Source organism: Mirounga angustirostris, unplaced genomic scaffold, assembly GCF_029215605.1.
Source record: "Mirounga angustirostris isolate CCGP_5_RB_7025 unplaced genomic scaffold, mMirAng1.0.hap1 SCAF_16, whole genome shotgun sequence".
In the NCBI taxonomy this organism is placed as follows: Eukaryota; Metazoa; Chordata; class Mammalia; order Carnivora; family Phocidae; genus Mirounga; species Mirounga angustirostris.
Window position 1 is genome coordinate 11901126 of NW_026991724.1, and position 25579 is coordinate 11926704.

The 25579-nt window shown below is 59.9% G+C and overlaps 1 protein-coding gene across 14 annotated transcripts in view; it reads left to right on the forward strand.

Moving 5' to 3' along the window:
* BCAR1 (BCAR1 scaffold protein, Cas family member) overlaps positions 1-25579 on the forward strand; it is a 40663-nt gene that overhangs the window by 12829 nt on the left and 2255 nt on the right. For 4 of the 14 annotated variants that reach the window (XM_054511251.2, XM_045890720.2, XM_064581472.1 and 1 more), the window contains exons 2-6: positions 13667-14278; positions 20084-20245; positions 20415-20531; positions 21237-22328; positions 23137-23226. In XM_054511251.2, the coding sequence (XP_054367226.1) occupies positions 13742-14278; positions 20084-20245; positions 20415-20531; positions 21237-22328; positions 23137-23226 (1998 nt within the window). In that variant the 5' untranslated portion in view covers positions 13667-13741. Of the gene's footprint in view, positions 1-4320; positions 4563-4752; positions 5307-7392; positions 7605-11175; positions 11199-11412; positions 11439-11938; positions 11982-13666; positions 14279-20083; positions 20246-20414; positions 20532-21236; positions 22329-23136; positions 23227-25579 lie in introns of those variants that run through there. The other 10 variants (XM_064581467.1, XM_064581463.1, XM_064581465.1 and 7 more) reach the window with 8 other exon arrangements.

Sequence of the window (25579 nt, forward strand, 5' to 3'; positions counted from 1 at the left end):
AGCCGGCACCTCGAGGTGCCTCAGCTGCTCTTTAATTTTCCAATTAGAAAAGCAACAAGAAAAGAATTAGAAGAGTATTCAGTTCCTTCCAGTTCCCAGTCCTTGAAAGAGCCAGAGCAGGTAGGGGAGGGAGCTGGGGGGCGGGGGGAACATTGCAATTGCTGGGAGCCAGGCCTGGATCTGGGAGGCCAGTCAGCCCTCTGCCCTCACTGGCTGTGTCCCTGCACCTGGCAGTCCCCCCCGCCCCAGGGGACCCAGGTCTCCAGGCACTAGCCTGCGGGGAGGTAGAAGAGGATGGCAGGCTGAGATTTGGCTCCAGGCTGGTGGGCCCGCCCACCTTCCCACAGTCAGACTCATCATGGATGAATGAACTGCCCCGTTGGCCACTGGTCACTCCATCCTCAGAGAGCAAGGGAAAATGGGAAAGCTCCTTATGTCCGGCAGCTGCAGCATCACCCTAAGAGGACATGCTCTGCACTATTGGGGGTCACCTGGAGTGCTTTCCCGTGGGGACACACCTGGCTCACTGGGCAGGCAGGCTGCAGTCATAGCTCAGTTCCTGGTGGTGTGACCTGGGCACAGCACGTCCCCTCTCTGGGCCTCTAGGGAATGGGGTTCTGACGGCCAGTGTGCGGGGCGTCCAGCCTACGTGTGGCAGTGGTTCTGGATGCGGCTGGACTCACGTCTTGCCTGGGTCATCCACAGGCTGGCTTCAGCTCTCAGGCTGGTTTTGAGCGGCCAGCCCAGAGGGCTGGCGTCAACACCCCGTGGCCCTCCAGCGACATCATTTCTTCCTGTCCCCAGGGCGGGCAGCACTCACCTCCGGCCTCAGGAAATCCTTTCCTGCTGCCGCTCCCAGAGCTGGCCATCCGCTGACCCATCCAGCCACCCTCTCGCGCTGCTGGGAAAGGGCAGCCTGCAGTCACACTGCGCCAGCCGTTTTGGCCTACTCTTGTCACTTCCCATCGTCACAAGCATTTTCTTGCATGATTTTGGCCTTTGAACACGGCCACCTTAATAGCTGCACAATATTCCATGGAGAGCCATGCTTGTCTAACCAGTCCCCTACAGTTGGGCCTCTCGGTTGGGCCCCCCTTTTGTTTGCTGTTACAAACTCTGCAACAGACACTGTTGGCCCTAAAGCAAGAATAGTTCTTTGTGCGGCGGGTCTGACCTGAAGAAGACCCAAAAAGCCCAGAGAGTGGGAGCTGGGTCCCGAGCTCTCCTCCCCATTTAGGGTCTGGGATCAGCAGCAGCCCCCACCCCAGTGGACACTTTAATGGACAGGTGGGAAACCAGTGTCCCCATGTGCTCGTCCCACCATGTTTCCTAGAGACTGCTCCTCTGGGACCCAGGGGAGGATTGGTGACATCCCCCTTCCAGCCTGTGAGCTGTGAGTCCTCTGCCGGGCAGGAGATGCCAGGCTGCCTCCAGCCAGCAGCACCTTCTCCGCCTTCTCCAGGCTCATCCTCATGGCCCTCACGTTGCCCTGCACTCCGTGTTGGAGTGGTGGTACTGGGCCCCAGTTCTGAACTCATTTGTGTTTGGGGCGGTGCTTGTGTCTCAGCTGCTTGTCCTTTGGGGTCTCTGAGTGCCACAGCTTCTTTGGCTTTCTGAGCCCTAGTGCCCCTGCTCCTTCATTCCCTTCCTGCCCTGTCCTGGAGCCCCACCTGTCTAGCAGCCCCATCCTCCCTTCCCTGGCCACCAGCTCTGATCCTTTTGTGGCTGGGAGCCTATAGGATGGGGCAAGGGGCAGTAAACTGGGTCTCAACCTCTTCATCAGGAGAGTGGGGCTAATCATGAAGTGTGTTTTGTAGGATCACTGTGGGCATGAAGTGAGCACATGGTCATAGAGCCCTAGGTCCAGGGCCAGCATGGGGGTTGTCCTGGGGGCTCTATCACTGCCAGAGCTTCTTGGCACTGAGGGTCTGCTTCTCCATACACCCCAGCCAGAGCCTGCCCAATGGGTACCCCTCCCCTACCCATCTACCTGCAGGCCTGGGAGGGGGCATTCCTCTCCCCTTCGAATTACCCCCCTTCCATCACAGTGGGGCACAGATCCTAGGGCCTTGATTACAAAGCGGAAATGCCATTCTGGGAGGCACAGGCTTGGGGAGTGGGAGGGAGTTTAAGTGGAAAAGGAGCAAATTTTTGAAATGCCTCCACTTGAGCGGGGTTCCCCTCCCCCGCCTCCCCGCCCACACCAGCAACCCCGCCTCCAGCGCTGCTTTAATCCAGAGCCAGAGTCGGGAGGGTCTCCTGTTCCCTTGGTCCCAGCCGGCCGCCTCCTCTCTCCCAAGGCCAGCTAGGATGGAGTAGGGCCAGCCCGCTGAGGGCCAGGCCTTTTGTGTCCCTGCCCACCCCTGCAGAGACCTGCCTGGGGCCCGGCAGGCAGGGTTCTGCTTGGCTGTGAAAGCCTGGTCTCCCCTGAGTGGAGACCCCGGAAAACCTAAGGACTCCCTCTAGCATCCAGCACAGACACATTCTCACGCGTTGCCCAGCTGGTTCCAATCTGCTTCCTTGGAACCTCCAGTGCTAGCTGGGCCAAGGACAGGGTCAGGGTTTAGGAGGGGCTGGGCCCACAGCTCCATGCCTGACTTTGGGGCAGAGACATTGGGAACAGCAGGAGGGGATGCCTTAGGTATTGTTTCCCTGACCGCAGGCTCCGCTTGTGGGGAAGTGGGCAGTTTAAGAGTGATGAGGGGACCAGTCTTGAGGAGAGCATAGGGTGGCAGCTAGTTGCCCCATTCCTTCTTGAAGACTCTGGGTCACAAATCCCGCTGCTCCTTGCTTCCCCCTCCCTCCAGGCCAGGAGTTCTGTCTAGTGGGTCCCTGTGAGTTTTTCTGAAGGGGGGAGAACTAGGAATCTGATTTAAAAAAAAATAATATTTTAAGTAATCTCTACACCCAATGTGGGGCTCGAACTCGCAACCCCGAGATTAAGAGTTGCATGCTCTACTGACTGAGCTAGCTAGGTGCCCCAAGGAATGTGGTTTTTAACAAGGTATCCAGGGGCCCCTAGCCCCACCCCTTCGTTTTATAGATGGGAGAGGGCTGAGGTGGCACACCTGGCCAGCGGCTGAGTCAGCTGAGCCCTGGGTGTCAGGTAGGTGCTTCAGGTGTAGGGGCAGCTGTGGGTGCGCCTTGGGTTTGTATATATTTTATAGGCCATGCCTAGGGTTCCCTGCAGGGCACAGCCAGGTCTGACCACTGCTTCCCTGGCACTGTGAGCTGCCTGATGGTGTCTGTAAGCTCAGCAAGTGGTCCAGGATGGTAGCTGAGGATCCTGGAGATAAGGCACTGCACAGTCTGGTTCTGGAGCACCTTCTATCCTAGACATCTCTACAGACCATTGTGCAACCCTGGACATGCTCAGGGACTCTGACACACCCTGATTGTGCTGTGTGGGGTGAGGGTCACTGACCTGCAGCCTGGGGAGGGGGGCTCCCCAGAATCAAGATGCTCTCCACTCAGTTTCCCTGTGGTGCTTCTTCCTTCCCTCTCATTCCTGGCAACCTCCCACCCCCATGTTGTTGGGCATGGTGTTAGGCCTGGACAGGACTGACTGAGGGATTGGGGTGGGAGCAGAGCTTCTAGGGCAGAACTGAGACCATTGTGGGGGGACGCTTCAGGGTCGCTTGGTTCAATTCAGTGGAGAAGGTGGGAGATGGTGAGCCCCTTGACCCTGGATAGGCCAGAGCCTCAGCCATGTCTGGTGGAACAGGGTGAGCCCTGCGGCTCTGTGCCTCTTGGATTATGGGACCTGTTGGAGTTCCCAGCCCCCCTGCCTTGAGTCTTAATTTCCTGGGGCTTTCAGGGTAGGCCTGACCAGAATTGGTGAGGTGGTCGTTTTGAGTTTTCTACCAGCTATTCTATGCCCCTTCCCTGTTATTTCTAGATTCAGATCCGGATCAGACGGCCCTATGGACACGTGTGTAATGCCCAGGGTTTGGTGGGCGGTGAAGGCAGAAGTCGACTTGAGCCTAGCGTTTTGGGGGCTGCATGGGACTGCAGCCGCGCATGTTGGAGGGGGGTAATCCCGGCAGTCTTCCCAGAAGAGGGGGCATTTGTTTAGTCCTTGAGGAGGGACGCATTCTCGTCCTTGATGGAGGGCGGGGGACGTGCATTTGAAGAAAAGGTAATGTCCTCCGTGCCAGCCTCGAAGGCTGGTAGCTTGAGCCTGGTGCCGGGGGAAGGGGGTGGTTAGGGGCGGTCCCACTGGGCGGTGCGCGCCCGCGCCCCCAGGGCCGGCCGGCGGCTCATTTGCATGGGGAGCCACACTGGCCAATGGGCGCGCGCGGCCGGGCATGCTGGGAGCCGGGCTGGGCCGGCCGGGCCGCGCCGGCGGCGGCTGCGGCTGCGGCGGCGGGCGGAGCGAGGTGGGACCTTCTCTGGGCGGTGGTGGCGGCCGCAAGCGTGGTGGCTGAAGCGGTCGGACCCACACCGGGACCCGGGCGGCTGCGGCCTTCTCGGAGCCCCGAGAGCGCGCGGCGCGGGCAGCTTGTTGTGCGCCCCCGCGGGGAGGCGGGGCCCCAGGCCGGCCGGACACGATGAACTACCTGGTGAGTGCGGCCGACGCGGCCCGGGTCCGGGAGCGCGGGCGGGGTCCGTGCTCCTGCGAGCGCCGGCCGGCGTCCGCGTACCGGCTTTGAGGCGGTCCCGGGGCAGGCTGGGCGGTCCCTAGCTTGAAAGAGTTAAGTGAGTGGCATTTCCTGCCGGACCTGCGGGTCCTGGGAACCGCCGGCCGCTGGAGCCTCCGCGGGGCCGCCTAGAACCCCTCTCCCGCCGTGGCGGGGGCACCCGGAGGCGAGGACTGCGGAGGATCCCAGAGCCTGTGTGCCCACTGGGCGGTTAGAAGGGCGGGACTCAGGGGCCGCTCGCCGGCAGGAAAGTTCCTGGATCCGGGAAAGTTGCTGGCCAGAGTCCCGCTCTCCCCCTGCGGGCCGCCGCCTGCTGGGTGACCTTGGGCCTGCGAGACCCGTCTCCGAGCCTCAGTTTCCTCAGCTATAGGGACAGGTCCGAGATTCCTTGGACCGTGAACTTCCAGGAGGCGTGGATTTCCAGGACGCGGGGTGGTGGTCCATCCTTGGTCCTTGTGTGTGTTTTGGAGTGGGGAGCTGCCCCTCCCCGCCCCCAGGCTAGGGGTTGAGCGAACAAGTGCGTGGTGACCGAGGAGGTGTTGGTGCTGCTGGGGAGCCAATCCTCGGTCTGTTAATGATTCACCACCCCCGGCCTGTCTGCGCTGGATTCCAGGCCTGGGGGCAGGCGCTTTTCCGCCTTTACCTACCCTGGTTGCAAATACTGAGGTAGGAGCCGGATCTTGGCGGCGGGAGTCCAGGGCTGCACCGTGACCCTGGGTCCCAGCGTTCGAGGTCCCAGCGCGGGGAGCTGGGGGGAGGAGCGGGGCCGCCACTCGGGGGGTCCCCCAGAGTGCCCAGCCCCTCAGTGCTGCGGGAGGCATAGCTCAGAGCAGTATTGAAGGAGTCGGAGAAGTTGAGACTTGCTGAGGGCTGGGGTGCTTGGGGTCCATGGGCCACTTAGTGCCTGGGGAGATTTGGGGGTCTTGGATCCCAGACTGGGGGTGGTGGCTCACTTGTCTTGAGGACATGGAGCTTCTTTTTCCCTACCCAACCATGAGGGTCTAGGCTGGGAGGCACTCTCCCGGTTTGCCGTGACTCTTCTGCAGATTTCAGCCAGGCTGGGACATGTTCCTCATCCTTCTGGGCCGAGGGACACGTCCTGTGCCCAGTTCCTCTCCTGGCTGGAGAGCTGATGTTGTGAGGTCCCAGGGTGGCAGGGCTGATGGGCCTAGAAGAGCAGGTGTGTGCTGGGTGCTTGGGAGGAGCTTGTTGGCATGCCCTCCTGGCAGCAGCACCCACTACCCGCCTGCCCCGGGCAACGAAGGGGCCCTGTGGGAACTGGGTGGAGGCAGGGCAGTGCCAGGTTCTGCTGGGACAGTCACCCTTGATTCCAGGAGGAGACCTGGAGCCTCTGGCCATTACAGTTTGTGCTGAGCCAGGGTGTGAGGGCTTCGGGCTGCTAGGACCATCCCCTCAGGCCTGGGCAGGGGATCGAAGTAAGGTCAGTGCCACTCGGGCATCCTGAGAAGGAAAGGCCCCTGAGACAGCTGCTCTCCCTGTTGTCGTACAGATAGGGAGACCGAGGCACAGAGAGGGACAGGTACTTGTTCACACGGGATTGAATTCAGAACTTAGTCTCCTGGTACAGCGCCATGCTCTGCCTCAAGTGTGCTCTGGCCCCCTTCCCCCCAGATTGGGGGTGCTCTGGGCCTTGGGGTGCTGCCCTGCTCTACTGGCGGCCAGCTTGGTGGGGTCCTTCTGGGTCCAGGACGGCGCTTTTGTGGTCCCCTCGTGGCATCCATTGTTCCAGGAGTTCGCATCACCCTGTGCTCGTGGGCCTGGAAAACTCCCTCCCCCTCCTCCCAGGAGCCCACAGACAATTGGGGCAGCCCGAACCAGAGGCCAGGTGTGCTCCCCGGGAGGCTTCTCGGAGGGGTGAGGGACACTGTTGGAGTCGCATTTGGAGGGCAAGGTGTAGGGCCGGGGAGATAGGGATCATTCTCCAGCAGAGACACTGGGCAAACTTCTCTTTCGCTGGGCCCTCAGGGCCCCCAAATAAGGGGCTAACGGGTGGTCTCCCTTCAGGGAAGGGGGTGGGGCTCGGCCCTTGGGCCCGGGAGAGAGGCCCTGGCTCTTCTGTCTTGCTGCCCTGATTCCTTCCACTTCTAAGTAAGGAGTGAGTTACTGGCCTGGATGGCCGGGCCCCATCTCAGACCGTCATCTCTACTGTGCATCCCAGAAATCAGGGATTTGGTACTTTTATTTGAGTGAGAACCCCACTTTTGTACCATTGTTTCCCCCTCCATTCCTGCTGAGGTGGTTAAGGGTTGCTGCGAGTTACCATTCAGGACTTGAGAGTGGCAGAGCTGCAGGGGGCTTTAGGTGTCAAGGTAGAGAAACTGGGGTCCCTCCTATCCCTGCTGGGGCTGTTCCTTCTGCCTCTTCCCCTCCACGATGACATATCTAGGGCTGGTGTGGTCCCCGAAGTAAAGGTCTGCCTCATGTGGAGCCCTCTGCGAGAGACTAAATCCCAGTAGTGAACCTGCCAGCCCACTCAAGAATCCTGAGTCCTCCCAGCAAGGCCCCAGGAGCAGAGAAGGAGAGTAATGGGAAGTCAAGTGCGCAGGTCTGGGTTCTGCCATCCTGGGTCACTTGCCTGGGCTGGGTGGCAGTGGTGAGGGTTCTAAAGGGGTCGGGGACCGTTCCCAAGCTGCTAGCAGTTGGAGTGGGTTGCAGGATACAGGGCTCTGACTCCAGCTTGCTTGCTGCCGTCTGAGGTGTGTGAGGGGCTGCCCGTGCTGTGTACTCCGGTGGGAGGGCCCTGCCCATGCTGCCTTTCCTTCTCTGCCCGGCCTCCCAGGGGCAGGGTCCTGCTTCCAGCCCAGAGCTGGCCCGGCACACAGAGGCATCTGCTCTTGCTGCTGCAGCCAAGGCTCGGCCCGGCTCGTGTTTGTGTGAGGGAGCTGCTGGTGTGGCCAGCACTCGTGGGTTTCCGGTCCTTCCTTCAGCAGCCCTGCCCTCTAGGTAGGTGCTGAGCGGCAGACGGGGCTGAGGACCCGCGCACGGTCCCAGCTCTGTCCTCTGAGCCTCAGGCACTCCTGAGGTGGGTAGGGCAGGAGCCGCGCTCCCCTGGGGATGGCTCTGGAATAGAGGCTTGCCCACGGTTTTGCTCCTTGCTGGTCGAACACTGAGGACTGGAGCCCGGACCCTGGCTACTCACTTGTTCCTGGGTGTATTAGGGGAGTGATGATAAGGCTGGCTGGGACAGAGTTCCACCAAGGATGAGGGTGTGGGGACTTCTGGGAAGGGAAGAGACTGCCCTCAGAGTGGGAGGGGATGGTCAGGACCCTGACCACTGGGCCCCTGGTTGCTGCTTTTCCAGGGGGATTCCCAGGGCACCAGTGAGTAGAGGTTGTGGATGCAGACTGCCATTCACACACACGTGCGTTGGGCCTCTGTCCATTAGCCACTGGGGGCTCCTTGGGACAAGCAAACAGAATGCCCCAGAAATAATCTTGGCCCAAGTGTGAGACGGTTCTGGGTATGAAGGGAACTAGTGTTCCCCAAGTGACTACTGTGTGTAAAGCTCTATGCTTGGGGCTGGGGTGTGGGGGGGGGGGGGGCGGGGGCTGAGGGACACGGGTGGAGGAAAAGGCCTGAGTTCCGCTCCTGGCTTCCAGGAACCTAAGCATCCCCCCGGGAGCTATCTGGCTCTGCTTTGTCATAGGGCGCAGGTCTGCCTCTGCTGCTTGCCGACTGTGTCCCTAGCAAGTCAAGGGTTTCCCTGTCTGTAAGGTGGAAGTAATCCGAGTGTCTCATAAGGCTAAAAGGGAGGACTGAGTATGCAAAAGAGCCTGCTCCTGACAGTGTGTCATTATTGCTATTACTGTGAACCTGCCAGTCTTGTCTCTCCTCACCAGTCCCAGCCACCAGCTCACGCCTTCCTGCAGAGTCAGGGTTTGGGGGTACCGAGAGCGTATCCAGCGTTCCCCAAGGCACTGGCGAAGCCAAGGAAGAGACCCACAAAGCCGTCCGATGGCTGCTGCCGTCCTCCAGACATGTGCCCGCCTGTGGCCAAGGCCCAGCGACTCCATGTCTGAGAGCCCACCCGGCCCGGGTGGGTCTGGTGCCCACAGGGCCCGAGGACACAATGAGGGCTATTCTGAGAGCCAGGCAGGGCCTGTGGGGTGGACCTGTAGGCTCCCGTGTGCAACAACCAGGGTGTTGTTCTAAGCAGGCCTGGCTGTCAGGTCACTGCCTGGGGAGTGTTGGCATCAGGCTGGGGGTTCTCTTCTCCCCTTCCCTCTGGGGTGAGTGAGCCCCACATGGTCTTCCTGGCTGCTCCCAGGGAGGCTAGAATACCATCATCTGCATGGGGGATTTCTGCCTAAGCCTGCCCACGGAGGGCCAGGCTCTGAGCTCGTGTGCCTGAGGGTTCCATGCTGAAGGACGCAGCCCCCACCCCACCATCCTGGGCACCTGGGTCAGAGGGCACGAAGTAGGCAGCAACAAGACGTTTTGGTCAGCACTTCGAGTTGGGGGTGACAGGGAGTGCGTGCCCAAGGAGGGGCATGGGAACGTTCCTGGAGGAGTAGGGCACAGTGGAAGGTTTCCTGAGGCAGGAATGAGGTTGCCAGAACCCTGGGGTAGGTCAGTAGCACTGTCTGTGGTCCCTTGGGCACAGAGGGCTGGTAGTGTCTGCCCAGACTGTGATGGCACCCTGGCGGTGTGCCCCTCTAGAGGTCACAGCTGTGCCCCCTTACGAGGTGGGGGGAAGCACCTGATTGGCCCAGGCTCTGGGGGGCCGGCCCCTCTTCCATGCTGGGGCGAGACACTGGGTCCTGGGGAGTGTGTCCAGAGCAGAAATGCTCAGGTGCTATATGTAGGCTTTGCCCTGCCATGGGGCACCACCATTCCATGACATTTACTGAGCTGTCAGGCGCTGTCCCAGAGCCTCCTGCAGTGTGACTGGCTGCGGCCTGCCTGCCACTCCAGGGCCACAGCCCTGTCTCCCTCCAGCCTCTTCCTCCCCTGGGGCCTTGGCTCATGCCCATCCTCTGCCTGCGCGCTCTTCCCTAGCCGGTGTCATGGTGCCTGGTTTCCAGTCTTCACGAGTCATCTGAAATGTCACCTCTTTGGGGACGTCATCTCTGACCGCCCTGTATGCAGTGGCCCTGTCCCACATTATTTTAGGTGCCCTGGTTTTCCCCCCTGCCCTAACAAATCGTTGGCTCTTTGCTGCCTTTGAACGTAAGCCCCATGCAGGCAGGGGCCTGGACACGCTAGGCCTGTACCGTCTTGGCAGAGCCTGGCCCAGCACCTGGCAGAGAGCGGGAGCCGGGCAAACCTTTTGTGGAACAAAGGAACAGTCCTGTGAAACCAGACTGTTAGCATGGGGGATCTGGATATTCAGAGAGGCTCAGGGACTTGCCCAGAGTCACCCAGCAGTAGAGGGAGAGCCAGACTCAGGACTGGTTTTAGCTGCTGCTGAGTGAATCCGAAGGGTGGGGGAGCGAGGAGGAACGTGTCTCGGGAACAGCTGGGGAGGCCTAGAGGCCCAAAGCTGGGGTGCTCGGCCAGCCGGAGCACCCCGGCACTAGCAGTGCCTAGGACTCAGGTGCTGGGCTGTGGAGAGGCTGCCTCTGGGGCTCCGGGTCGGGGCACCCGCTGATGCAGACGGAGGAGCTCTCGGTGCCAGGCGCTCTGTGCCACGTGCCCAGCCCAAGAGGTGCTTCCCAGCCTGGCTCCAGCCGCCGCAGACTATACAGTTGCAGCCCTTGTTGGCCTTGACCGCTCTGTGAGCTCACGCCAAGGGGGTGGGGGCTGGCCACCCGGGGCGCAGGAGGCCCCAGTAGCTCTCCTGGGCCTGGACAGATCCTCTCCCTCCTTCCCTCTTCCCCACTGGACCTTGCCCGCTGCAGAGCCTTCCAGCTTTCCTGAGCGCGGCACTGCCTGGCAGGGCCTGGCCAAGGCCCATCTGCCAGCCTTCCCTGGGCTGTCCTCCTGAGAGGTGAGGGGCCTCTGAGGGGCAGTCCCCTCCGTCTGCACCCCGCCCCCTCTGACTGGGCTGGAGGGGAATTTTCCTGTGACTCACTCTGCTGGCACTTCCTGTGGTCACCAGGGCAGGGGCTTGGGGGGGGACCCGTTGGGGTGGCTCTGTGTTCTGGGGTCACAGGGGGAGGGTGGGCCGGGTGTCCCGCCCCCTGACGGGATGTGATTCCCTCAGGCAGGCTGCAGACCATATTTGGGAAACTTGCCTTTCTTGCAGGCAGCCTGGGGATGGGGCCCCTGGGCCCCCCTGGGCTGCAGGACAGCCCCTGCCCCTGCCCACTCCTCCTGGGGCTACGGCCTCAGGACCTGCTTCAGCCTCCCCTGTTCCATCCTGCCTTGGAGCCTAGGAGGTAGTCCACTGTACTTTTTCAGGATATGTATTTTTTTCAAACCCCAAGCCAAGAAGTGCTCATTAAATACAAACTGAGAAATTCTGAAAAACAGGAAGAGAAAGCATCCCCCGTTGTCCCAGACATTCACACTGTTATTCTTATCCTCTCTCCATTTTTTTTTTTTTTTTTTTTTTAAGTTCAAGTGACAGTTTATGGAGGCATGATCCATGCTTCGGTGCGTATATAACCATCATAGTCATGGCGTGGGCAGAGTGTCGCAGCAGCTAGCGGTTCCGAGGGCCTCTGCCCCGGTGCTCACCGTGGGGCCGGGGTGAACCTGCCTTCTGTGCTCTCTGTGAGCTGCCCACCTGGCCTGGCTTCTCCCCCCAGCCTGGCCCCTCTTGGTTCCCAGCTTCAGCATCTGGCTCTTTCTGGGTCTGGAGGCTCTGAGTGGCTCTGGAGAAATGGACTCCAGGTGATCCCCATTCCTCCCTCCCTGGGAGGCCAAAGCAGCCCTGGTCTCCTCTCATCCCTGTGCTGGGGACCCTCTGTGGTATCTCTGGGTCCAGCCTGGTCCTGGCACCTGCCTGAGGGGAGCAGCAGGGCAGAAACTGAGAACTGAGACACCAGGGCCAGTGAGGTTCTGGGCCTGCCAGCTTGGTGCTGGGGACCTCCTGCCTCTACCCCAGTCTCCCCCCAAGGCCGTCCCCAGGTCCCACGCAGGCCGCTTCGCAGTGTAGGCTCTACCAGGGCCACGTGGAGCTCATGTCCCTCTCCGGGAGGGCTTGCTGCCTAACAGAGCCCCAGAGCAGTGCCTGCTTCTTGGGTGGCTGGGAGAATTAGCAGCAGAATGACAGGGTAAAGGTAGGGCCGGGGGAGGGTGCTGCTCGTCTTCGGCCCTCCACTGTCCGAATGAGACCCTTTCTTGGTTTGCTGTATTTCCTCATTGACTCCTGCCGCCTGTCCCTTTTCCAGAAGTACCCATGCTGGCAGTGTCACGTGTGCAGTCTGTCCTGGGGTAAGTGTCTGGGAAATTATACGTAGGGTTGTTTCGTGGACGTTTATAATGTTTACATAAAGGGTTCTGGGTTTGTTACTCAGGACGGTGTGGCCGGCCTTCCGCGCCAGATCCCGGACACCTGCTGGAGCCCAGAGCAGAGTCACGGATGTGGCCTCACATGCTGGCTGGAACCCTGAGCAGCCTTCGTAGTGCTCTTGGCCAGTCCTTTCCCCTCCAGGCAGCACGCTGTTCGTATTTTGTTGGTTTTCTGTTGGTGTCTTGTCTTTGCCTTGCTGATCTGTAGAACGCTCCAGATTCTGGATTCATTCCGCTCTTGTCATTTGGTGACCCGTTACCCTGTCAGCTTTGTGTTATTCCCTCTCCAGTAGAAACCATTCCACTTTGGTGAGGTTGAATCCGTCTGTTTGTCCTTGTTGTTAACCTTAGGTTTTGTGCTTTTGCGGTCTTTGTTTTTAGAGTTGTATTTCATAATTTTTTCCCACTTCGAGGTCGCGAAGATATTCTCCCCAGTTTTTTCTTTTGTTAGAGCTAGAGTTGTATCTTTCACCCTTGGGTCTTTAATTGTCCTTTGTTTATAAGGTGAGGCGAGTGTGCAGATTGATTTTTCCTCGTACGGTGAGTGAGTTTCCTAACGCCACCCGTGAAGCAGCGCTGGCCTTCCCAGCTGCCCTGGGGTGCTGCCGTCTGGTCGCCGCCGGGGCTTCTGCCATCCGCCGGGCCATCCGCCAGCCCTGTGCTGGGGCACTGGTCCCGGGCGCGCGCGCCGATCCAGAATCCTGGCACATCCTCGCAGCCTAAAAAGAGCGTGCCCCTTTGCATTTCATTTTCAGAACTGACCTGCTAATTCGTGGACCTCTATTTCTCCATTTATTCTCGAAGGATTCTTTTTCTTTGGTCAAATTCCTTAAAAAAATAAAAATCTCCTGCTGGCATTTTTGTTATAATTGTAACTTATTAAGTAAGCTTGGGCGAATTGGCCTTTTATAGTGCTTAGTCATCCCACCGTGAACTTGGTATGTTTTCTCTTTTATTCAGGTTTTTCCCTGAGCCTTTTGGCAGAACGTACACATTTTTTGCTCTGAGGTCTCTTGCTGTCTTTGCTTGATTAATTCCTGGGTAACTAGTAGCTTGTTGTTGCTGTTGTGTGGGCTTTTCTGTATTTCTTTCTCATCAGTTGCTGTTTCTGGTTTGTTGGAATTATTACGTAGATGCTCATGTGGCCTGCAGATGATGACCACTTTGTCCCTGCAGGTCCCCTCCGCACACTCCCGTGTTTTCCTCTTGGTTGGCGGGCTGCAGGGCCGTGGAGTTGGAGCAGGGAGGGTGTGCATCCTGTTTGCTTCCCAGAACGTGCTGGTCATTATTGTCATTATTGCTGTCCTCCCCAGTGTTGGTCGGCGTTGTAGCGTGACTTTGGAGGGGTTTCCAAGAGTATGTTGAGTGCCATCCTGGACTATAGGTGGTGGCTGCAGTCGGGAGGATTTTGAGGAACTGTCAGGCCTATTTGAAAAATGCCAGGATCAGCTGGACCTCTCTGCCGGGAGCAAATAGGGGCAGAGGTTCCAGGATCTCCTCAAACCTTTCCTTTCTCAGTGCCAAGACGAGTTGCCTTGGGTGGCAGCTGGGTACCTGCCGAGCCCCTGGCATACATGCTTATGCCCCTCTGTGTCCTCTCTCCCCAGAATGTGCTGGCCAAAGCCCTTTATGACAACGTGGCCGAGTCCCCGGATGAGCTCTCCTTCCGCAAGGGCGACATCATGACCGTGCTGGAGCGGGACACACAGGGCCTGGATGGCTGGTGGCTCTGCTCACTGCATGGGCGCCAAGGCATAGTGCCTGGAAATCGCCTTAAGATCCTGGTGGGCATGCACGACAAGAAGCCAGCAGGACCCGGACCCAGCCCACCCGCCACCTCGGCCCAGCCCCAGCCTGGCCTCCACGCCCCGGCTGCCCAGTACACGCCCATGCTTCCTGCCACATACCAGCCCCAGCCCGATAGCGTCTACCTGGTGCCCACCCCCAGCAAGACTCAGCAAGGCCTCTACCAAGCCCCTGGGCCCAGCCCACAGTTCCAGTCTCCCCCAGCGAAGCAGACATCTACATTCTCGAAGCAGATGCCCCATCACCCTTTTCCCAGCCCAGCCCCAGACCTTTACCAGGTGCCCCCAGGGCCTGGCAGCCCCGCCCAGGACATTTACCAGGTGCCACCTGCTGCCGGGACAGGGCATGACATCTATCAGGTGCCCCCATCTATGGACGCACGCAGCTGGGAGGGGACGAAGCCACCAGCAAAGGTAAGCCTGTCCTGGCCTGAGCGGGCAATCCATCCCCTGGGAGTTTTGCCCAGGCCCTGGGTTCTGGGCCCAGGCCAGACCCCTGGGGTCTCTAGGGCTCCAGCAACAGCTGCATGTTTCTTCTGGGCCAAGATGGGAGGTGAGTGTTTGGGGACTGTGTTATCTGGCTACTGAAGATGAACAGGCACCCCCCAGCGAAGAGATTCAAGCTGGCCTTGGACCCTGAGGTGGCCTTCAGCAGACAAACCCCAGTGGGAGGGTGTCCCCAGCAAAGGATGCAGTCTCTGTCAAAGGCCTGGAAGTCTGGAAGGGGTGGGCAGGCAGGACTTGGCAGATGAAGCCTAAGCAGCAGACTGGGGACCAGCCCCAGCGTGGGCCCTGATGCTCCTGAAGAACCAGACTCCTGCCTGAGGGTGGAGAGTTTTGAGTAGAAGTGACTTGCCTAATCCATGCTGTAGTGAAGTCGTTCTGCCCACAGACTGCAGGGAACAGGGCCCGGTGGGGGTGTGGGGAGCACCCAGGAGAGGGAGGTGTCCCTGGGGGCAGCACTGGAAGGAGGGAGCTCAGTGTAGCGGTTAGGTGAGAATGGCTGAGGATCCATTGGAGTGGATGGCATAAGAGACTTTCCTTTCTCCCATGTCATGGTTTGCGCCCCCAGGGGCCACACCTCAGCCCATCTTTTTAACTCCACAGTCCTCAGCCCGGGGCTTGCGTCTCCTGGGCCCGGGTGGCTGCCGCATGAGCTCCAGCCAGCATGTCTGCATCCCGGCCAGCAGGGAAGGGAGGAACGCCAAGGGGAGAGGCCAGCCACCTTGTGCCCAGGGGCTCCCAGCGGTCCTCTGGGAGCATGTGTCAGCTCTGTGGGTGGGCTTGGAGCATATCTTCCGGCCGGGCCGGGCCCCCTGCACACCCACCCCTTCTCTCCCGGAGCGTGTTGGTGGGCCGGCACAGTGACCTGCGTGTGATGCCTAGACCGTGAGGAGGAGGATGCCTGTGGGATCGCCAGAGGAGGGCCTCTCAGAGGTCACCGTGTGGGCTGTTGCCAGGGGACACCGGGCCAGGGGACAGGGCCCCAAGGGCAGCACCCTCAGCTCCACGCAGGCCTGCCTGCGCGTTGTCCCCCCAAGTCCATCTACCCGTGGCAAGGAGGCAGACCGAAGAGGGAGGCCCTGTCCCACTGCGTGCTCTCGGCCGAGTCGGGAGCAGCCTCTTTTTGCCTTTGGCTTGTGTCTTTCCATGCCCAAGTCCCTTGAAGATTTGGGGAGTGGAGTTTCTGGAAGCCCAGAAGCAGAGGAGGTGTCCCACGTACTTCTGAGGACAGAGTTGCCAGAGCCGGCTCTCCTTGTTTCCTCCATGTGGTTCTTCCATTCCAGCTAGCCCAGGAGGACCTTGAGAAACCCAGCCCATGCCGGCGGGGAGGGCCCTCAGAGCCAGCCCAGCACTCTGCGGAGGGGAGACCCCGGCAGGCAGTGTGCCCCAGAAGCCCTGGTGGGAGAGGCCAGGTGCAGGGCACAGTAGCCGGCTCGTAGGAGAAGCTGCCGACCTCTGTGGATCAGCTCCCTGCGGCCCAGACCAGGTCTCCTCCAGAGCTGCCCGTGGCCGGAGAGACGGTGGCTGGGTGGGCACTCTGTCCTCGGGGCCTGTCCAGGGTTGAGATGGGAGCCTCCCCCAGTCCGGCTGGGCCACAGTCAGCAGGCACTCGTGTCGCCCTGCCCCTGCCCACGCCCCTGGCGTGGCGGCCAGGAGACCTGGCCGGAGGTCGTGCTGGCTGAGGGTGAGGCTCCATGGGCGCTGGCCACCAGGGTCACTAGCTCCCACTTCCTGCCCTACCTGCCCCTTCAGCTGCCTGGCCAGAGCCTGCCAGTGACAGAAGCATGCCAAGCTGGATTGGAAGAGCCCAGATGGGCCACTCCTAAGGTGGCTTTAGGGAGAGAAGCAGAGCCCTGCCGGGGGGGGGGCAGGGAGCAGGGCCTGGCTGCCGAGCCTCGGGCCAGGCCGGAGTCTGTCCCCCTGTACACTCACACTCAGTCACCGTCTCACACACACACAGAATCCACGGTTTGCACACACCCTGGGGAAGCATGCCCTTTCTCCTTCCTGCTTCCCTCCCTGAATCTTAACCGACAAGCTGGTCCTGGTGCCCTTGTCCTTCCAAGCGCTGGAAGCCTGTGGGCCAGGGAGCAGCAGCAAGATCCACGGGCTGGGCTGTGGACTTGAGCCCACAGTTGGGCCTTGGGTTCTGTGTCCCTCCCAGGCGAGGGGCTGGCTCTTAGGTGACATCTGGGCTCAACTGGCTGGGCCCAGTGGTAGGGCTGCTCAGAGCCTGCGTCCCTGAGGGCCCTGGCCTGGTGGGCGGCCCTCTGTCCTGGGGCCGTGTTGCCTTCCCCTGAGAAGCCTTGTTGCTCCTGGCCTGGGCAGCCTCTGGAGCGTCTGCTTTTATGTTAGGGTCATGAAAGCGGTGCTCATTTGTCATAGAAAATACATAACGTGTGAAAAAGCCCGGAGACAGGCGCCTGGGTGGCTCAGTCGTTAAGCGTCTGCCTTCGGCTCAGGTCGTGTTCCCGGGGTCCTGGGATCGAACCCTGCATCGGGCTCCCTGCTCAGCGGGAAGCCTGCTTCTCCCTCTCCCACTCCCCCCTGCTTGTGCTCTCTCTCTAGGTCTCTTTCTCAAATCAATAAATAAAGTCTTAAAAAAAAAAGAAAAGAAAAAACCTGGAGAGGAGACTCCCCAGTCAGGAGGTGATCATTTTACCTATCGCGTATTCTTTATCTGTCTCGCTTGGATTTGTATGCACACTTTTGCATTTTGAGACTGTAAGTTCCACGGATTTCAAGAGCATTTTATGGGGTCCCTAAGGTGATTGTGATGGGCACCCCAGATTTTGTTGTGTCGCCCCCTCCCCTTGGGGCCTGATTGTATGGTCTGGGGTACAAACAGTGAGACAGTAAACGTCTCGCTACAGGCTTCTTTGCCCACATTTCAAGGTTGTGCTTCATAAACCTTGTGCTCCCCCTCAGAAGTCTTGGAAGCGGAGGCTCTTAGTTCAGGGGTAGAGGTCAGGTAGGGTGAGGAGGGACCCTGCCAGGACTGTGGGTGGGGTGGGAGGCCCTGCTACCCAGGAAGCCTGAGGTGAGTGATGAGGCCGCTGGCCAGGAGGGGAAGGGTCAGGTGCTTGGAGCCTGGGGCACCGTGGCCCGCATGGCCTGGGGGAGAGGTCAGGGCCACACCACAGTGTTAGCAGCCTCTGGGCTGGGGTATGGCTGGAGGACGCTGAGGGCAGAGCTGAGGGCAGAAGCAGGCGGGTCCCCCAGAGAGGGAGGTGTTTCTGTGAGGTCGCTTGTGGGCAGTGCCTCTGGGTCAGGGGCCGCAGCTGTGCTAAGGGGACAGCTGGGCAGACACAGCTGAGCTCCATCCTGTTCCTCCTGGGGATCCCAGGAGCTGGGAAGGGGGCCGTGTCCAGCATGTCCCTCGCTCTGGGTGAGAGGTTAGATTGTCACCTGCTCGGTCCCACAGCACTCCAGTGGTGCTCTAGAAGAAGCAGCTGAGGCTTTAGGGGGGTGGGGGGGATGGGGGGGTGCCAGAGCAGGAGCCAGCCTGGGTCACATGGGGTGACGTCCATTTTGCGGAAGGGGGAGACCAGTAGCCGAGCTACCTGGAGGGTGACTGCGGGCCCAAGCAGAATGCGGCAGGGGGTGTGGCCTTTCCCAGTGGGGTCTCTGGGCTCACATACCCCCCAGCCCCCACCCCACCCCGCATGCTCTACAGACGCCCTGCTGGGGCCCGGCCCTGCCTGGGTCTGTTGTGTGTCTTCATGTGGTATTGTGTGTTCTTTGCACTGTTGACATGTGTATGCGTGGGTCTGGGGTCAAGGGTTCTGTGTCTCCTCCCAGGCTCTGGCTATGTCACCCCACCCCACCCCCGAGGGCCTCGGGGGCCTGCTAATGGGGCCTCAGGTGCAGAGCAGGGCAGCCTGTGATGAGTGGGCTCAGCAGCTCTCTGGAGAGTAGGTTTCCCTAACAAGCTTTCCCTCGCTGGTGGCTGCCTTACAGTTTCTTCCGGACGGAGAGCGTCTGCTGGCCAGTGTAGCTGCTTATTGTCACCCTCTCAGCTGCTGGAGTGGCAAGCTGCCCGTGGCCTGGGCCTGGGGTCCGGCCCCAGAGCCTTCCGCCTATGCTCCCTGTTCTCTCTGTCTTCGGGAGGCACTGTGGGCCTCGGAGTGAGCGGCTCCCTACCCCTCTTCGTGGGGCAGGCTCCCCACCTGCCTGCCTCCTGGAGTTCGCAGGGCCTGGAGACGCCTCGGGTCTCGCCTCAAAGCCCTGCCAACCTGCCACGTCCCGCCTGCCCCCGCCTGCCCCGCCTGTCCTGTCCGTTGGCAGGTTCTAGCGGCTAAAAATAGCTCTGGAGGAGACTCAAGTCTGGGGCTCAGGGAGGGAGATGAGTCTGGGGAGGGCCGCCAACTCCAGTCCCAGACACGCTGGGGGTGGGGTGTGGTGGGCAGGGAATACCCCCACGGAAGCGCTTGGCCCGGCAGCTAACGGCGAGGCCCGGTTCTGCTGTGCTGCCTGGGAGGTGGGCAGAGGGTGCAGCAGCAGAGGCTGTGCCAAGCCCGGGGCTGAGCAGGAAAGTGCCGGTGCCCACACCCAGGCCTGGGGTCCTCTGCTGCTCCTGGAGCACCTAGTGCTTGCAAATAGACAGGACACACGGGCCTGCGGAGCCGGCTGTCCGTGCCGTGGGGACCAGTGCAGGCACGGGATGCAGGGTTCTGGGGGCATCGAGCCCGAGGGCCAGCCCTGCTGCCCCCAGGGATGTGTGTGGGGAGGGCCTGAGTCAACTCCGTTCCAGACATCCCCTTTGACTAGGGAACAAAAGGCCTTTCTGTCCCAGAGCGCTGAGCATGGAGCCTTGTGGGGGAGGCGTGCCCTGAGCGGGGTTAGATCCTGCCGGCCCCTCCCACTAGGCCGCGGGCTCCTGCAGGGCCAGGGTGCTTGCCTGGAAAGAAGAGGCTGGTGTGAAGGGCTCTCAGCAGCTTGCTGTCCTGGATGCCAGGCCAGGGAAGGGTACCAGAGAGGGGAATGTGTTGGCTCCTTCTCTAGGCCAGCATCCCCTAAGTTCTTACCCTTTTCGGGTTATGGTGGTGTCGGCAGCCCCGTGGGTGTGGTGTACTGGGGAGTGCGGGGGTCTGGGCTCTAGTCTTGGCCACTCCCTCACACCCACACCCAACTTTCCAGCATAGCCCAAGAACTGGCCCTGAGGTCTGGGAGTCTTCGGTGGCCCTGCCTTCCGGAGTCTCCCCAGGATGTGCTTGGTGGATGAGGAGGGCAGGAGCACCACCTCCTGGAGGCCCCAGGTTCCAGCTGTTGGGACCTCCTGCAGGCCACCTCCAGGTGGGCGCAGCCTGGCACCGTCATGTCTGTCCCAAAGCTAGGAGGGGGCTGTTGGTTCCTGCAGTGGGGGCGGCCCCGTGTTGGGCAGCCTTTCTGAGGAGGGGGCAGCTAGGAGGTGTCAGGCAGGGCTATCCCAGTCATGGGCGGACCCTCTTCGTCAGCCCCCTTAGACCCTCTTCTGGGACTTTCCAGGTCATCCAGCTGTAGAGCACTGCCATTTCCTGGCCAGAGCCAGACAGCTCCAGACAAACCACGGGGGTTCTAGTGCTCCCCAGATGCTGCGTCACATTGAAGAAAGGGTAGAGGACGCAAAGGGACTCCTAGCCCCCCCCCCCTTGGAAACCACCCCCTTGCATAGACTCTCCCTGGGGACCTGAGGGTGTAGTGACAGGTTGGTGACAGTTGGCTCTCTGCCCCCAGGTGGTGGTGCCCACCCGTGTGGGGCAGGGCTATGTGTTTGAGGCCTCCCAGCCGGAGCAGGACGAGTACGACATCCCCCGCCACCTGCTAGCCCCGGGGCCCCAGGACATCTACGACGTACCCCCAGTTCGGGCTCTGCTTCCCAGCCAGTATGGCCAAGAGGTAGGCCCTGGGTCTGGGAGTTGAGGGACCTTGGGCTGGCCCCGCTCAGGGAGGTGGGCTTCCTCTGCCCTGGCCAGGGTGGTCCTGGGGTCGGTGCCGCGGAGTTTTTGCTCTTCCCGTCTCCGCTGGTGGCCCTAGCACCCGAGTCACTGCACCTTCTCTGCCTCAGGTCTATGACACGCCACCCATGGCTGTCAGGGGTCCTAGCGGCCGGGATCCGTCCCTGGATGTGTACGATGTGCCCCCCAGCGTGGAGAAGGGCCTGCCGTTGTCCAGCCACCGTGCGGTGAGCAGTCGGGGGCTGGGTGTGATGGAGTGGGTGCTGGGGGTGGGTTGGGGGTCCCATGTCTGCAGGCCTGGAGGCAGCGAGAGACCTGACCGCAGGCAGCGGCTCTGCCCCTCACTCACTCTGTGACAGAAGTGGAAATTGAGTGCTCCTCCAGCCTCCGCTTCCTCGTCTACACCAGGGCCCCTCGTGGGCCTTTAGCACGTTCTTGAGAGGATCACACAGGATATTAGCAAGGCGACCACAGGATTTATCGTTCAACACAGGACACTTCTGGGAGTGAAAGGGGACCAGTAATTAATTATGAGGGGGCATCAGGCACAAAGCAGGGCTGTCCTGGGTGAACCAGGGTGTCATCACCCTAAATCAACCAAGCTCCTGCCACGGAGTAGAGAATACACAAGGGTGAGGCGGTGCGGGTGGTGTGGAAGCTGTCCTCCCACCAAGTGTTTGTAGTTACACAGTGAATGAACCCATGTAATCCTCACAGCAGACCTGTGAGCGAGTTCTTCCATCTTACGGCTGAGCAGACAGGCACAGAGAGGTTGAGTCGCCTGCCTTAAGTCACACAGCTAGTGAGCCCTGGAGCCAGGATGTCGAGCACAGGCTGGAACCTGTGTGGGTATGAACTGGGATGAAGTGTGCTGCGTCTGAATCTTTGGGTGGGCGGGCGGGCGGCGGCCTTGACCGTTCCTCTGCCCCCAGGTGTATGATGTTCCTCCGGCAGTGAGCAAGGACGTGCCTGATGGCCCACTGCTGCGTGAGGAGACTTACGACGTGCCCCCCGCCTTTGCCAAGGCCAAGCCCTTTGACCCGACCCGCCACCCGCTGGTCCTTGCTGCGCCCCCTCCGGACGCCCTGCCGGCCGAGGATGTGTATGACGTGCCTCCACCTGCTCCTGACCTCTATGATGTGCCCCCCGGCTTGCGGCGGCCCGGCCCTGGCACCCTGTACGATGTGCCCCGCGAGCGGCTGCTCCCTCCCGAGGCGGCCGACGGCAGTGCGGCCGACGACAGCGTGTACGCAGTGCCACCGCCCGCCGAGCGGGAGGCCCCGAGCGAGGCCAAGCGGCTGTCGGCCTCCAGTACTGGGAGCACACGCAGCAGCCAGTCGGCCTCCTCGCTGGAGGCCGCTGGGCCGGGCCGCGAGCCCCTGGAGCTGGAGGTGGCCGTGGAGGCCCTGGTGCGGCTGCAGCAGGGCGTCGGCGCCACCGTGGCTCAGCTCCTGGACCTGGCGGGCAGCGGCGGCGGGGGCTGGCGCAGCGCCGCCGAGCCTCAGGAGCCGCTGGTGCGGGACCTGCGCGCCGCCGTGGCCGCCGTCCAGGGCGCCGTCCACGAGCTGCTGGAGTTTGCCCGCAGCGCCATAGGCAACGCCGCCCACACCTCTGACCGCACTCTGCATGCGAAGCTCAGCCGGCAGCTGCAGAAGATGGAGGATGTGTATCAGACACTGGGGGCCCACGGTCAGGCCCTCGACGGTGGCCGGGGAGGCCCCGGGGCCACTCCCGAAGACCTAGACCGCCTGGTGGCCTGCTCACGGGCTGTGCCCGAGGACGCCAAGCAGCTGGCCTCCTTCTTGCATGGCAATGCCTCGCTGCTCTTCAGACGGACCAAGGCCCCCGTGCCGGGGCCGGAGGGGGGCGGCCCCCTGCACCCCAACCCCATCGACAAGGCCAGCAGCATCCAGTCCCGGCCCCTGCCCTCACCCCCTAAGTTCACCTCCCAGGACTCCCCGGACGGGCAGTATGAGAACAGTGAGGGGGGCTGGATGGAGGATTACGACTACGTCCACCTACAGGTAAGTGCCTTCCCCATCCCGGCTCCCTGGGGGAACGCCCCGGGGGAGCCTGCTGACCTTCTCAGGTCTCTAATTCTGCTACTCCTGTCATGGGGACCTTGATCCCCTCCATACTGAGCCTTCTTGTGGCCAAAAGAGAATTTGGGCCCCAGTAGGCCTCGGTGAGTCCCTGTGCCCTCTCTCTGACCTTCCAGGCCAGATGCACCCCCCCACCCAAACCGATTCCTCTACCCCCCTCAGGCCTTTGGACCAACGTGGCTGTGTCGTCAGGAGCCCTGCAGTGCCAGCCAGGGACAGCTCCTGAGCTCCTGCAGGAGCTGGGCTTCTCCAGTGAGCAGGGCAGAAGCAGCTGTCTTCTGTGTGGGGAGAGGGATTTCCTACCAGGCATGGGGAAAGAAAGAAAACCGGGAAATGGGAAGGTGGGGTAGGGGTAGGCCTCTGAGTGCCCCAGTAGGGAGCATTCCAGGTTGAGGGTCAGCAGGTGCCAAGGCCCAGTGGTCAGGGTTGGGTGAACAGGCCCTGTGTGCCAAGAGGAAGGGTTTGAATGTGATTCCTGGTATGGGAGCTAGGATAGGGAGGTTGGCCTGGCCACCTGGAGTGTGCCCAGCCCCTCCCTGGGCTGGCAGTTGGTGAAAGGGGCCCCAGAGAGGCGCCTTCTCGGAAGCTGTCCCTGCTGTGGGCCCGGTGCTTGCCATGTTAGCCTGGGCCTGGCCTGCAGTGCCTCCTGGTGGCTGCCTGAGGGGCCCTGAGCTCCCCCAGGCCGCTGGCAGGCTCCTGGCTCAGCCCAGTCCTTGTGCCTTGCCTCCAGGGGAAGGAAGAGTTTGAGAAGACCCAGAAGGAGCTGCTGGAAAAGGGCAACATCATGCGGCAGGGGAAGGGCCAGCTCGAGCTGCAGCAGGTGAGGATGCTCAAGGTCACTGGGTTCCCTGGGCTCGGGCCGCTGGTGAGCCCAGCACCCTCCCCCCAAGCCCACAGCCCTCCCTGCTCAACCGCTGACTGTCAACATGAGTGTTGGATTTCTGTGTGCGTTATCAGAGTGATTATGGCAGACATTTTGGGGAACACACAGAGAACAGTGTAAAAAGGCAGGAAACAAGGCCCCGAGGCAGTGGGGGTGCCCTGGGGCTAGTTTGCAGCCCTGCTCCTGGTCTGGAGGGGCCTGTCTCCTTGTGTTTTCGATGATTCTACATCTGCTTTTATCTCGAGATTGTTCCATGGCGTTAAACATTCCTCCTCAATTGTTCTTAAAGGCCACATGACATCTCTTACTGTTGAGTGTTTACGTTGTACCCACTTTCCCTGATTATGATTGTACTGCTGGGCTTACCTGCAGATGTAGAAATTTCTCTCAGGAAATGATTTCAGAAAATCATTTCCTGAGAGTAGGAAGGGGATTTTTTTTTTTTTTAAAGAAATGAGGTATTTTATTCTAATTATGAAGATAATAAAAAATTAAAATACAGACTAGCACAAAATCAGCACAGAAATACCACCCGTCAGGTTTTCCGTACCAACCCCCCCCCCCCGCGCACGGGGAAGGATGGCAGAGGCCAGGAGAGCTTGCTGGCTCCACCCTGACCCTCACAAAGCCACCGTTTGCCCAGCAGTAAGGTGGGGATCATAGTGGGTCCATCTCAGGGTCAGTGGGAGAATTGAGTAAAGAATGTGTCATACCGAGGAGGTGCCTGGCCCACAGAACATACTCAGTAAAGGAATAAAGGCTCATAATTAGATGTATCTCCATCCATCCATCCATCATCTGTCCTTCTCACGTATGGAATCTCCACTGATTTAAGAAATGGACATGTGCTTTATCCTCTTTTATCTTCTCTGGACTCTGCCAGCGTTTCTTTATCCAGTCCCCTGTTGCTGGGACATTTCGGTTATTCCCAGAAGTACTTCTGTAAACAGTCCTGTGCTGAATATAAATCTCTTCACCTGATTGCTTGATCACTTAGGTAAATTCCTAGAAGCTGGAAGAAGAGACAGGAATATACACGGAAAACTCTATAAAGATCTAGCACTCCTCGACCAGGGACAGAAGTGCCTGTACAATCCAGGCTTATAAAATGTGTGGACACGCGTGTTGATTGCTTCATTTCCACATCAGTGAAAAATCGGGAACCCCCTGCCCCACATGTCTGCTGAGAATATTGGTTGAATAAATAAAATACGAACGTTAATAGAGTAGAATATTAGGTGGCTATTAAGAATTGCCAAAGAATGGGGGCGCCTGGGTGGCTCAGTTGGTTAAGCGGCTGCCTTCGGCTCAGGTCATGATCCCAGGGTCCTGGGATCGAGCCCCACATTGGGCTCCCTGTTCGGCAGGAAGCCTGCTTCTCCCTCTCCCACTCCCCCTGCTTGTGTTCCCTCTCTCGCTGTGTCTCTCTCTGTCAAATAAATAAATAAAATCTTTAAAAAAAAAAAAAAAAGAATTGCCGAAGAATGGAAAAGACCCCCCAGAGTCCAAACTGAAAATGAGTGTGCTCTCTCCCCCTGGATAAGGGAGCCAAATGGTGAGTCTCCCCCAGTTGCTGCCGAGTGTTTCAGGGATGAGGAAGGGGCAGTTCCATGTTGGTTTTGCTTATTAAATGAAGGCTTGAAAGCTTGGATAAAACAGCCTGTCTGTCCCTGAGCCTGTGCACAGCTGGTCCCAGCCTCTCAGGCCCCTGGTCGGAACCTGCTCTGGGGAAGGACACATCAGTCCACACGGAGGACTCCCAAGGCAGGGGCTGCTGGTCATGGAGATGCCCTCTCCCCCTGCGCTTACACGCACTGGCCAACGTGAAGCCCGTGACCCATTGTTAGGGGCGGAAGTAGGCTATAAAACACTGTATTTAGCTGACCGTTGAACAACACGGTTTTGAACTGCATGGATCCACTTAATACCTGGATTTTTTTTTCTCAATAAATATATTGGAAAAGTATTTTGGAGACTAAGACAGTTTGAAAAAGCTTGCAGATGAACCATGTAGCCTAGAAATACTGAAAAAATTATGTGTTGTGAGAAAAGAGCATTCAGTACATGTAATCTATAAAATATGTGTTCATTAGCTGTTTGTTACTGGTAAGGCTTCCAGGTAACAGGCTAGGCTGTTGAGGCTGTTGATGAGTCGTCAGCTTTGTCAGAAGTCATGCAGACTTCGACCGCACGGTGGGTTGGTGCCCAGGACCCGCATGTTTTGCAGGCACGTGTAGTGTTTCCAGTCTGCTGGTTAAAAAGCAAACAGGAATATTCATGTTTAAAGGAA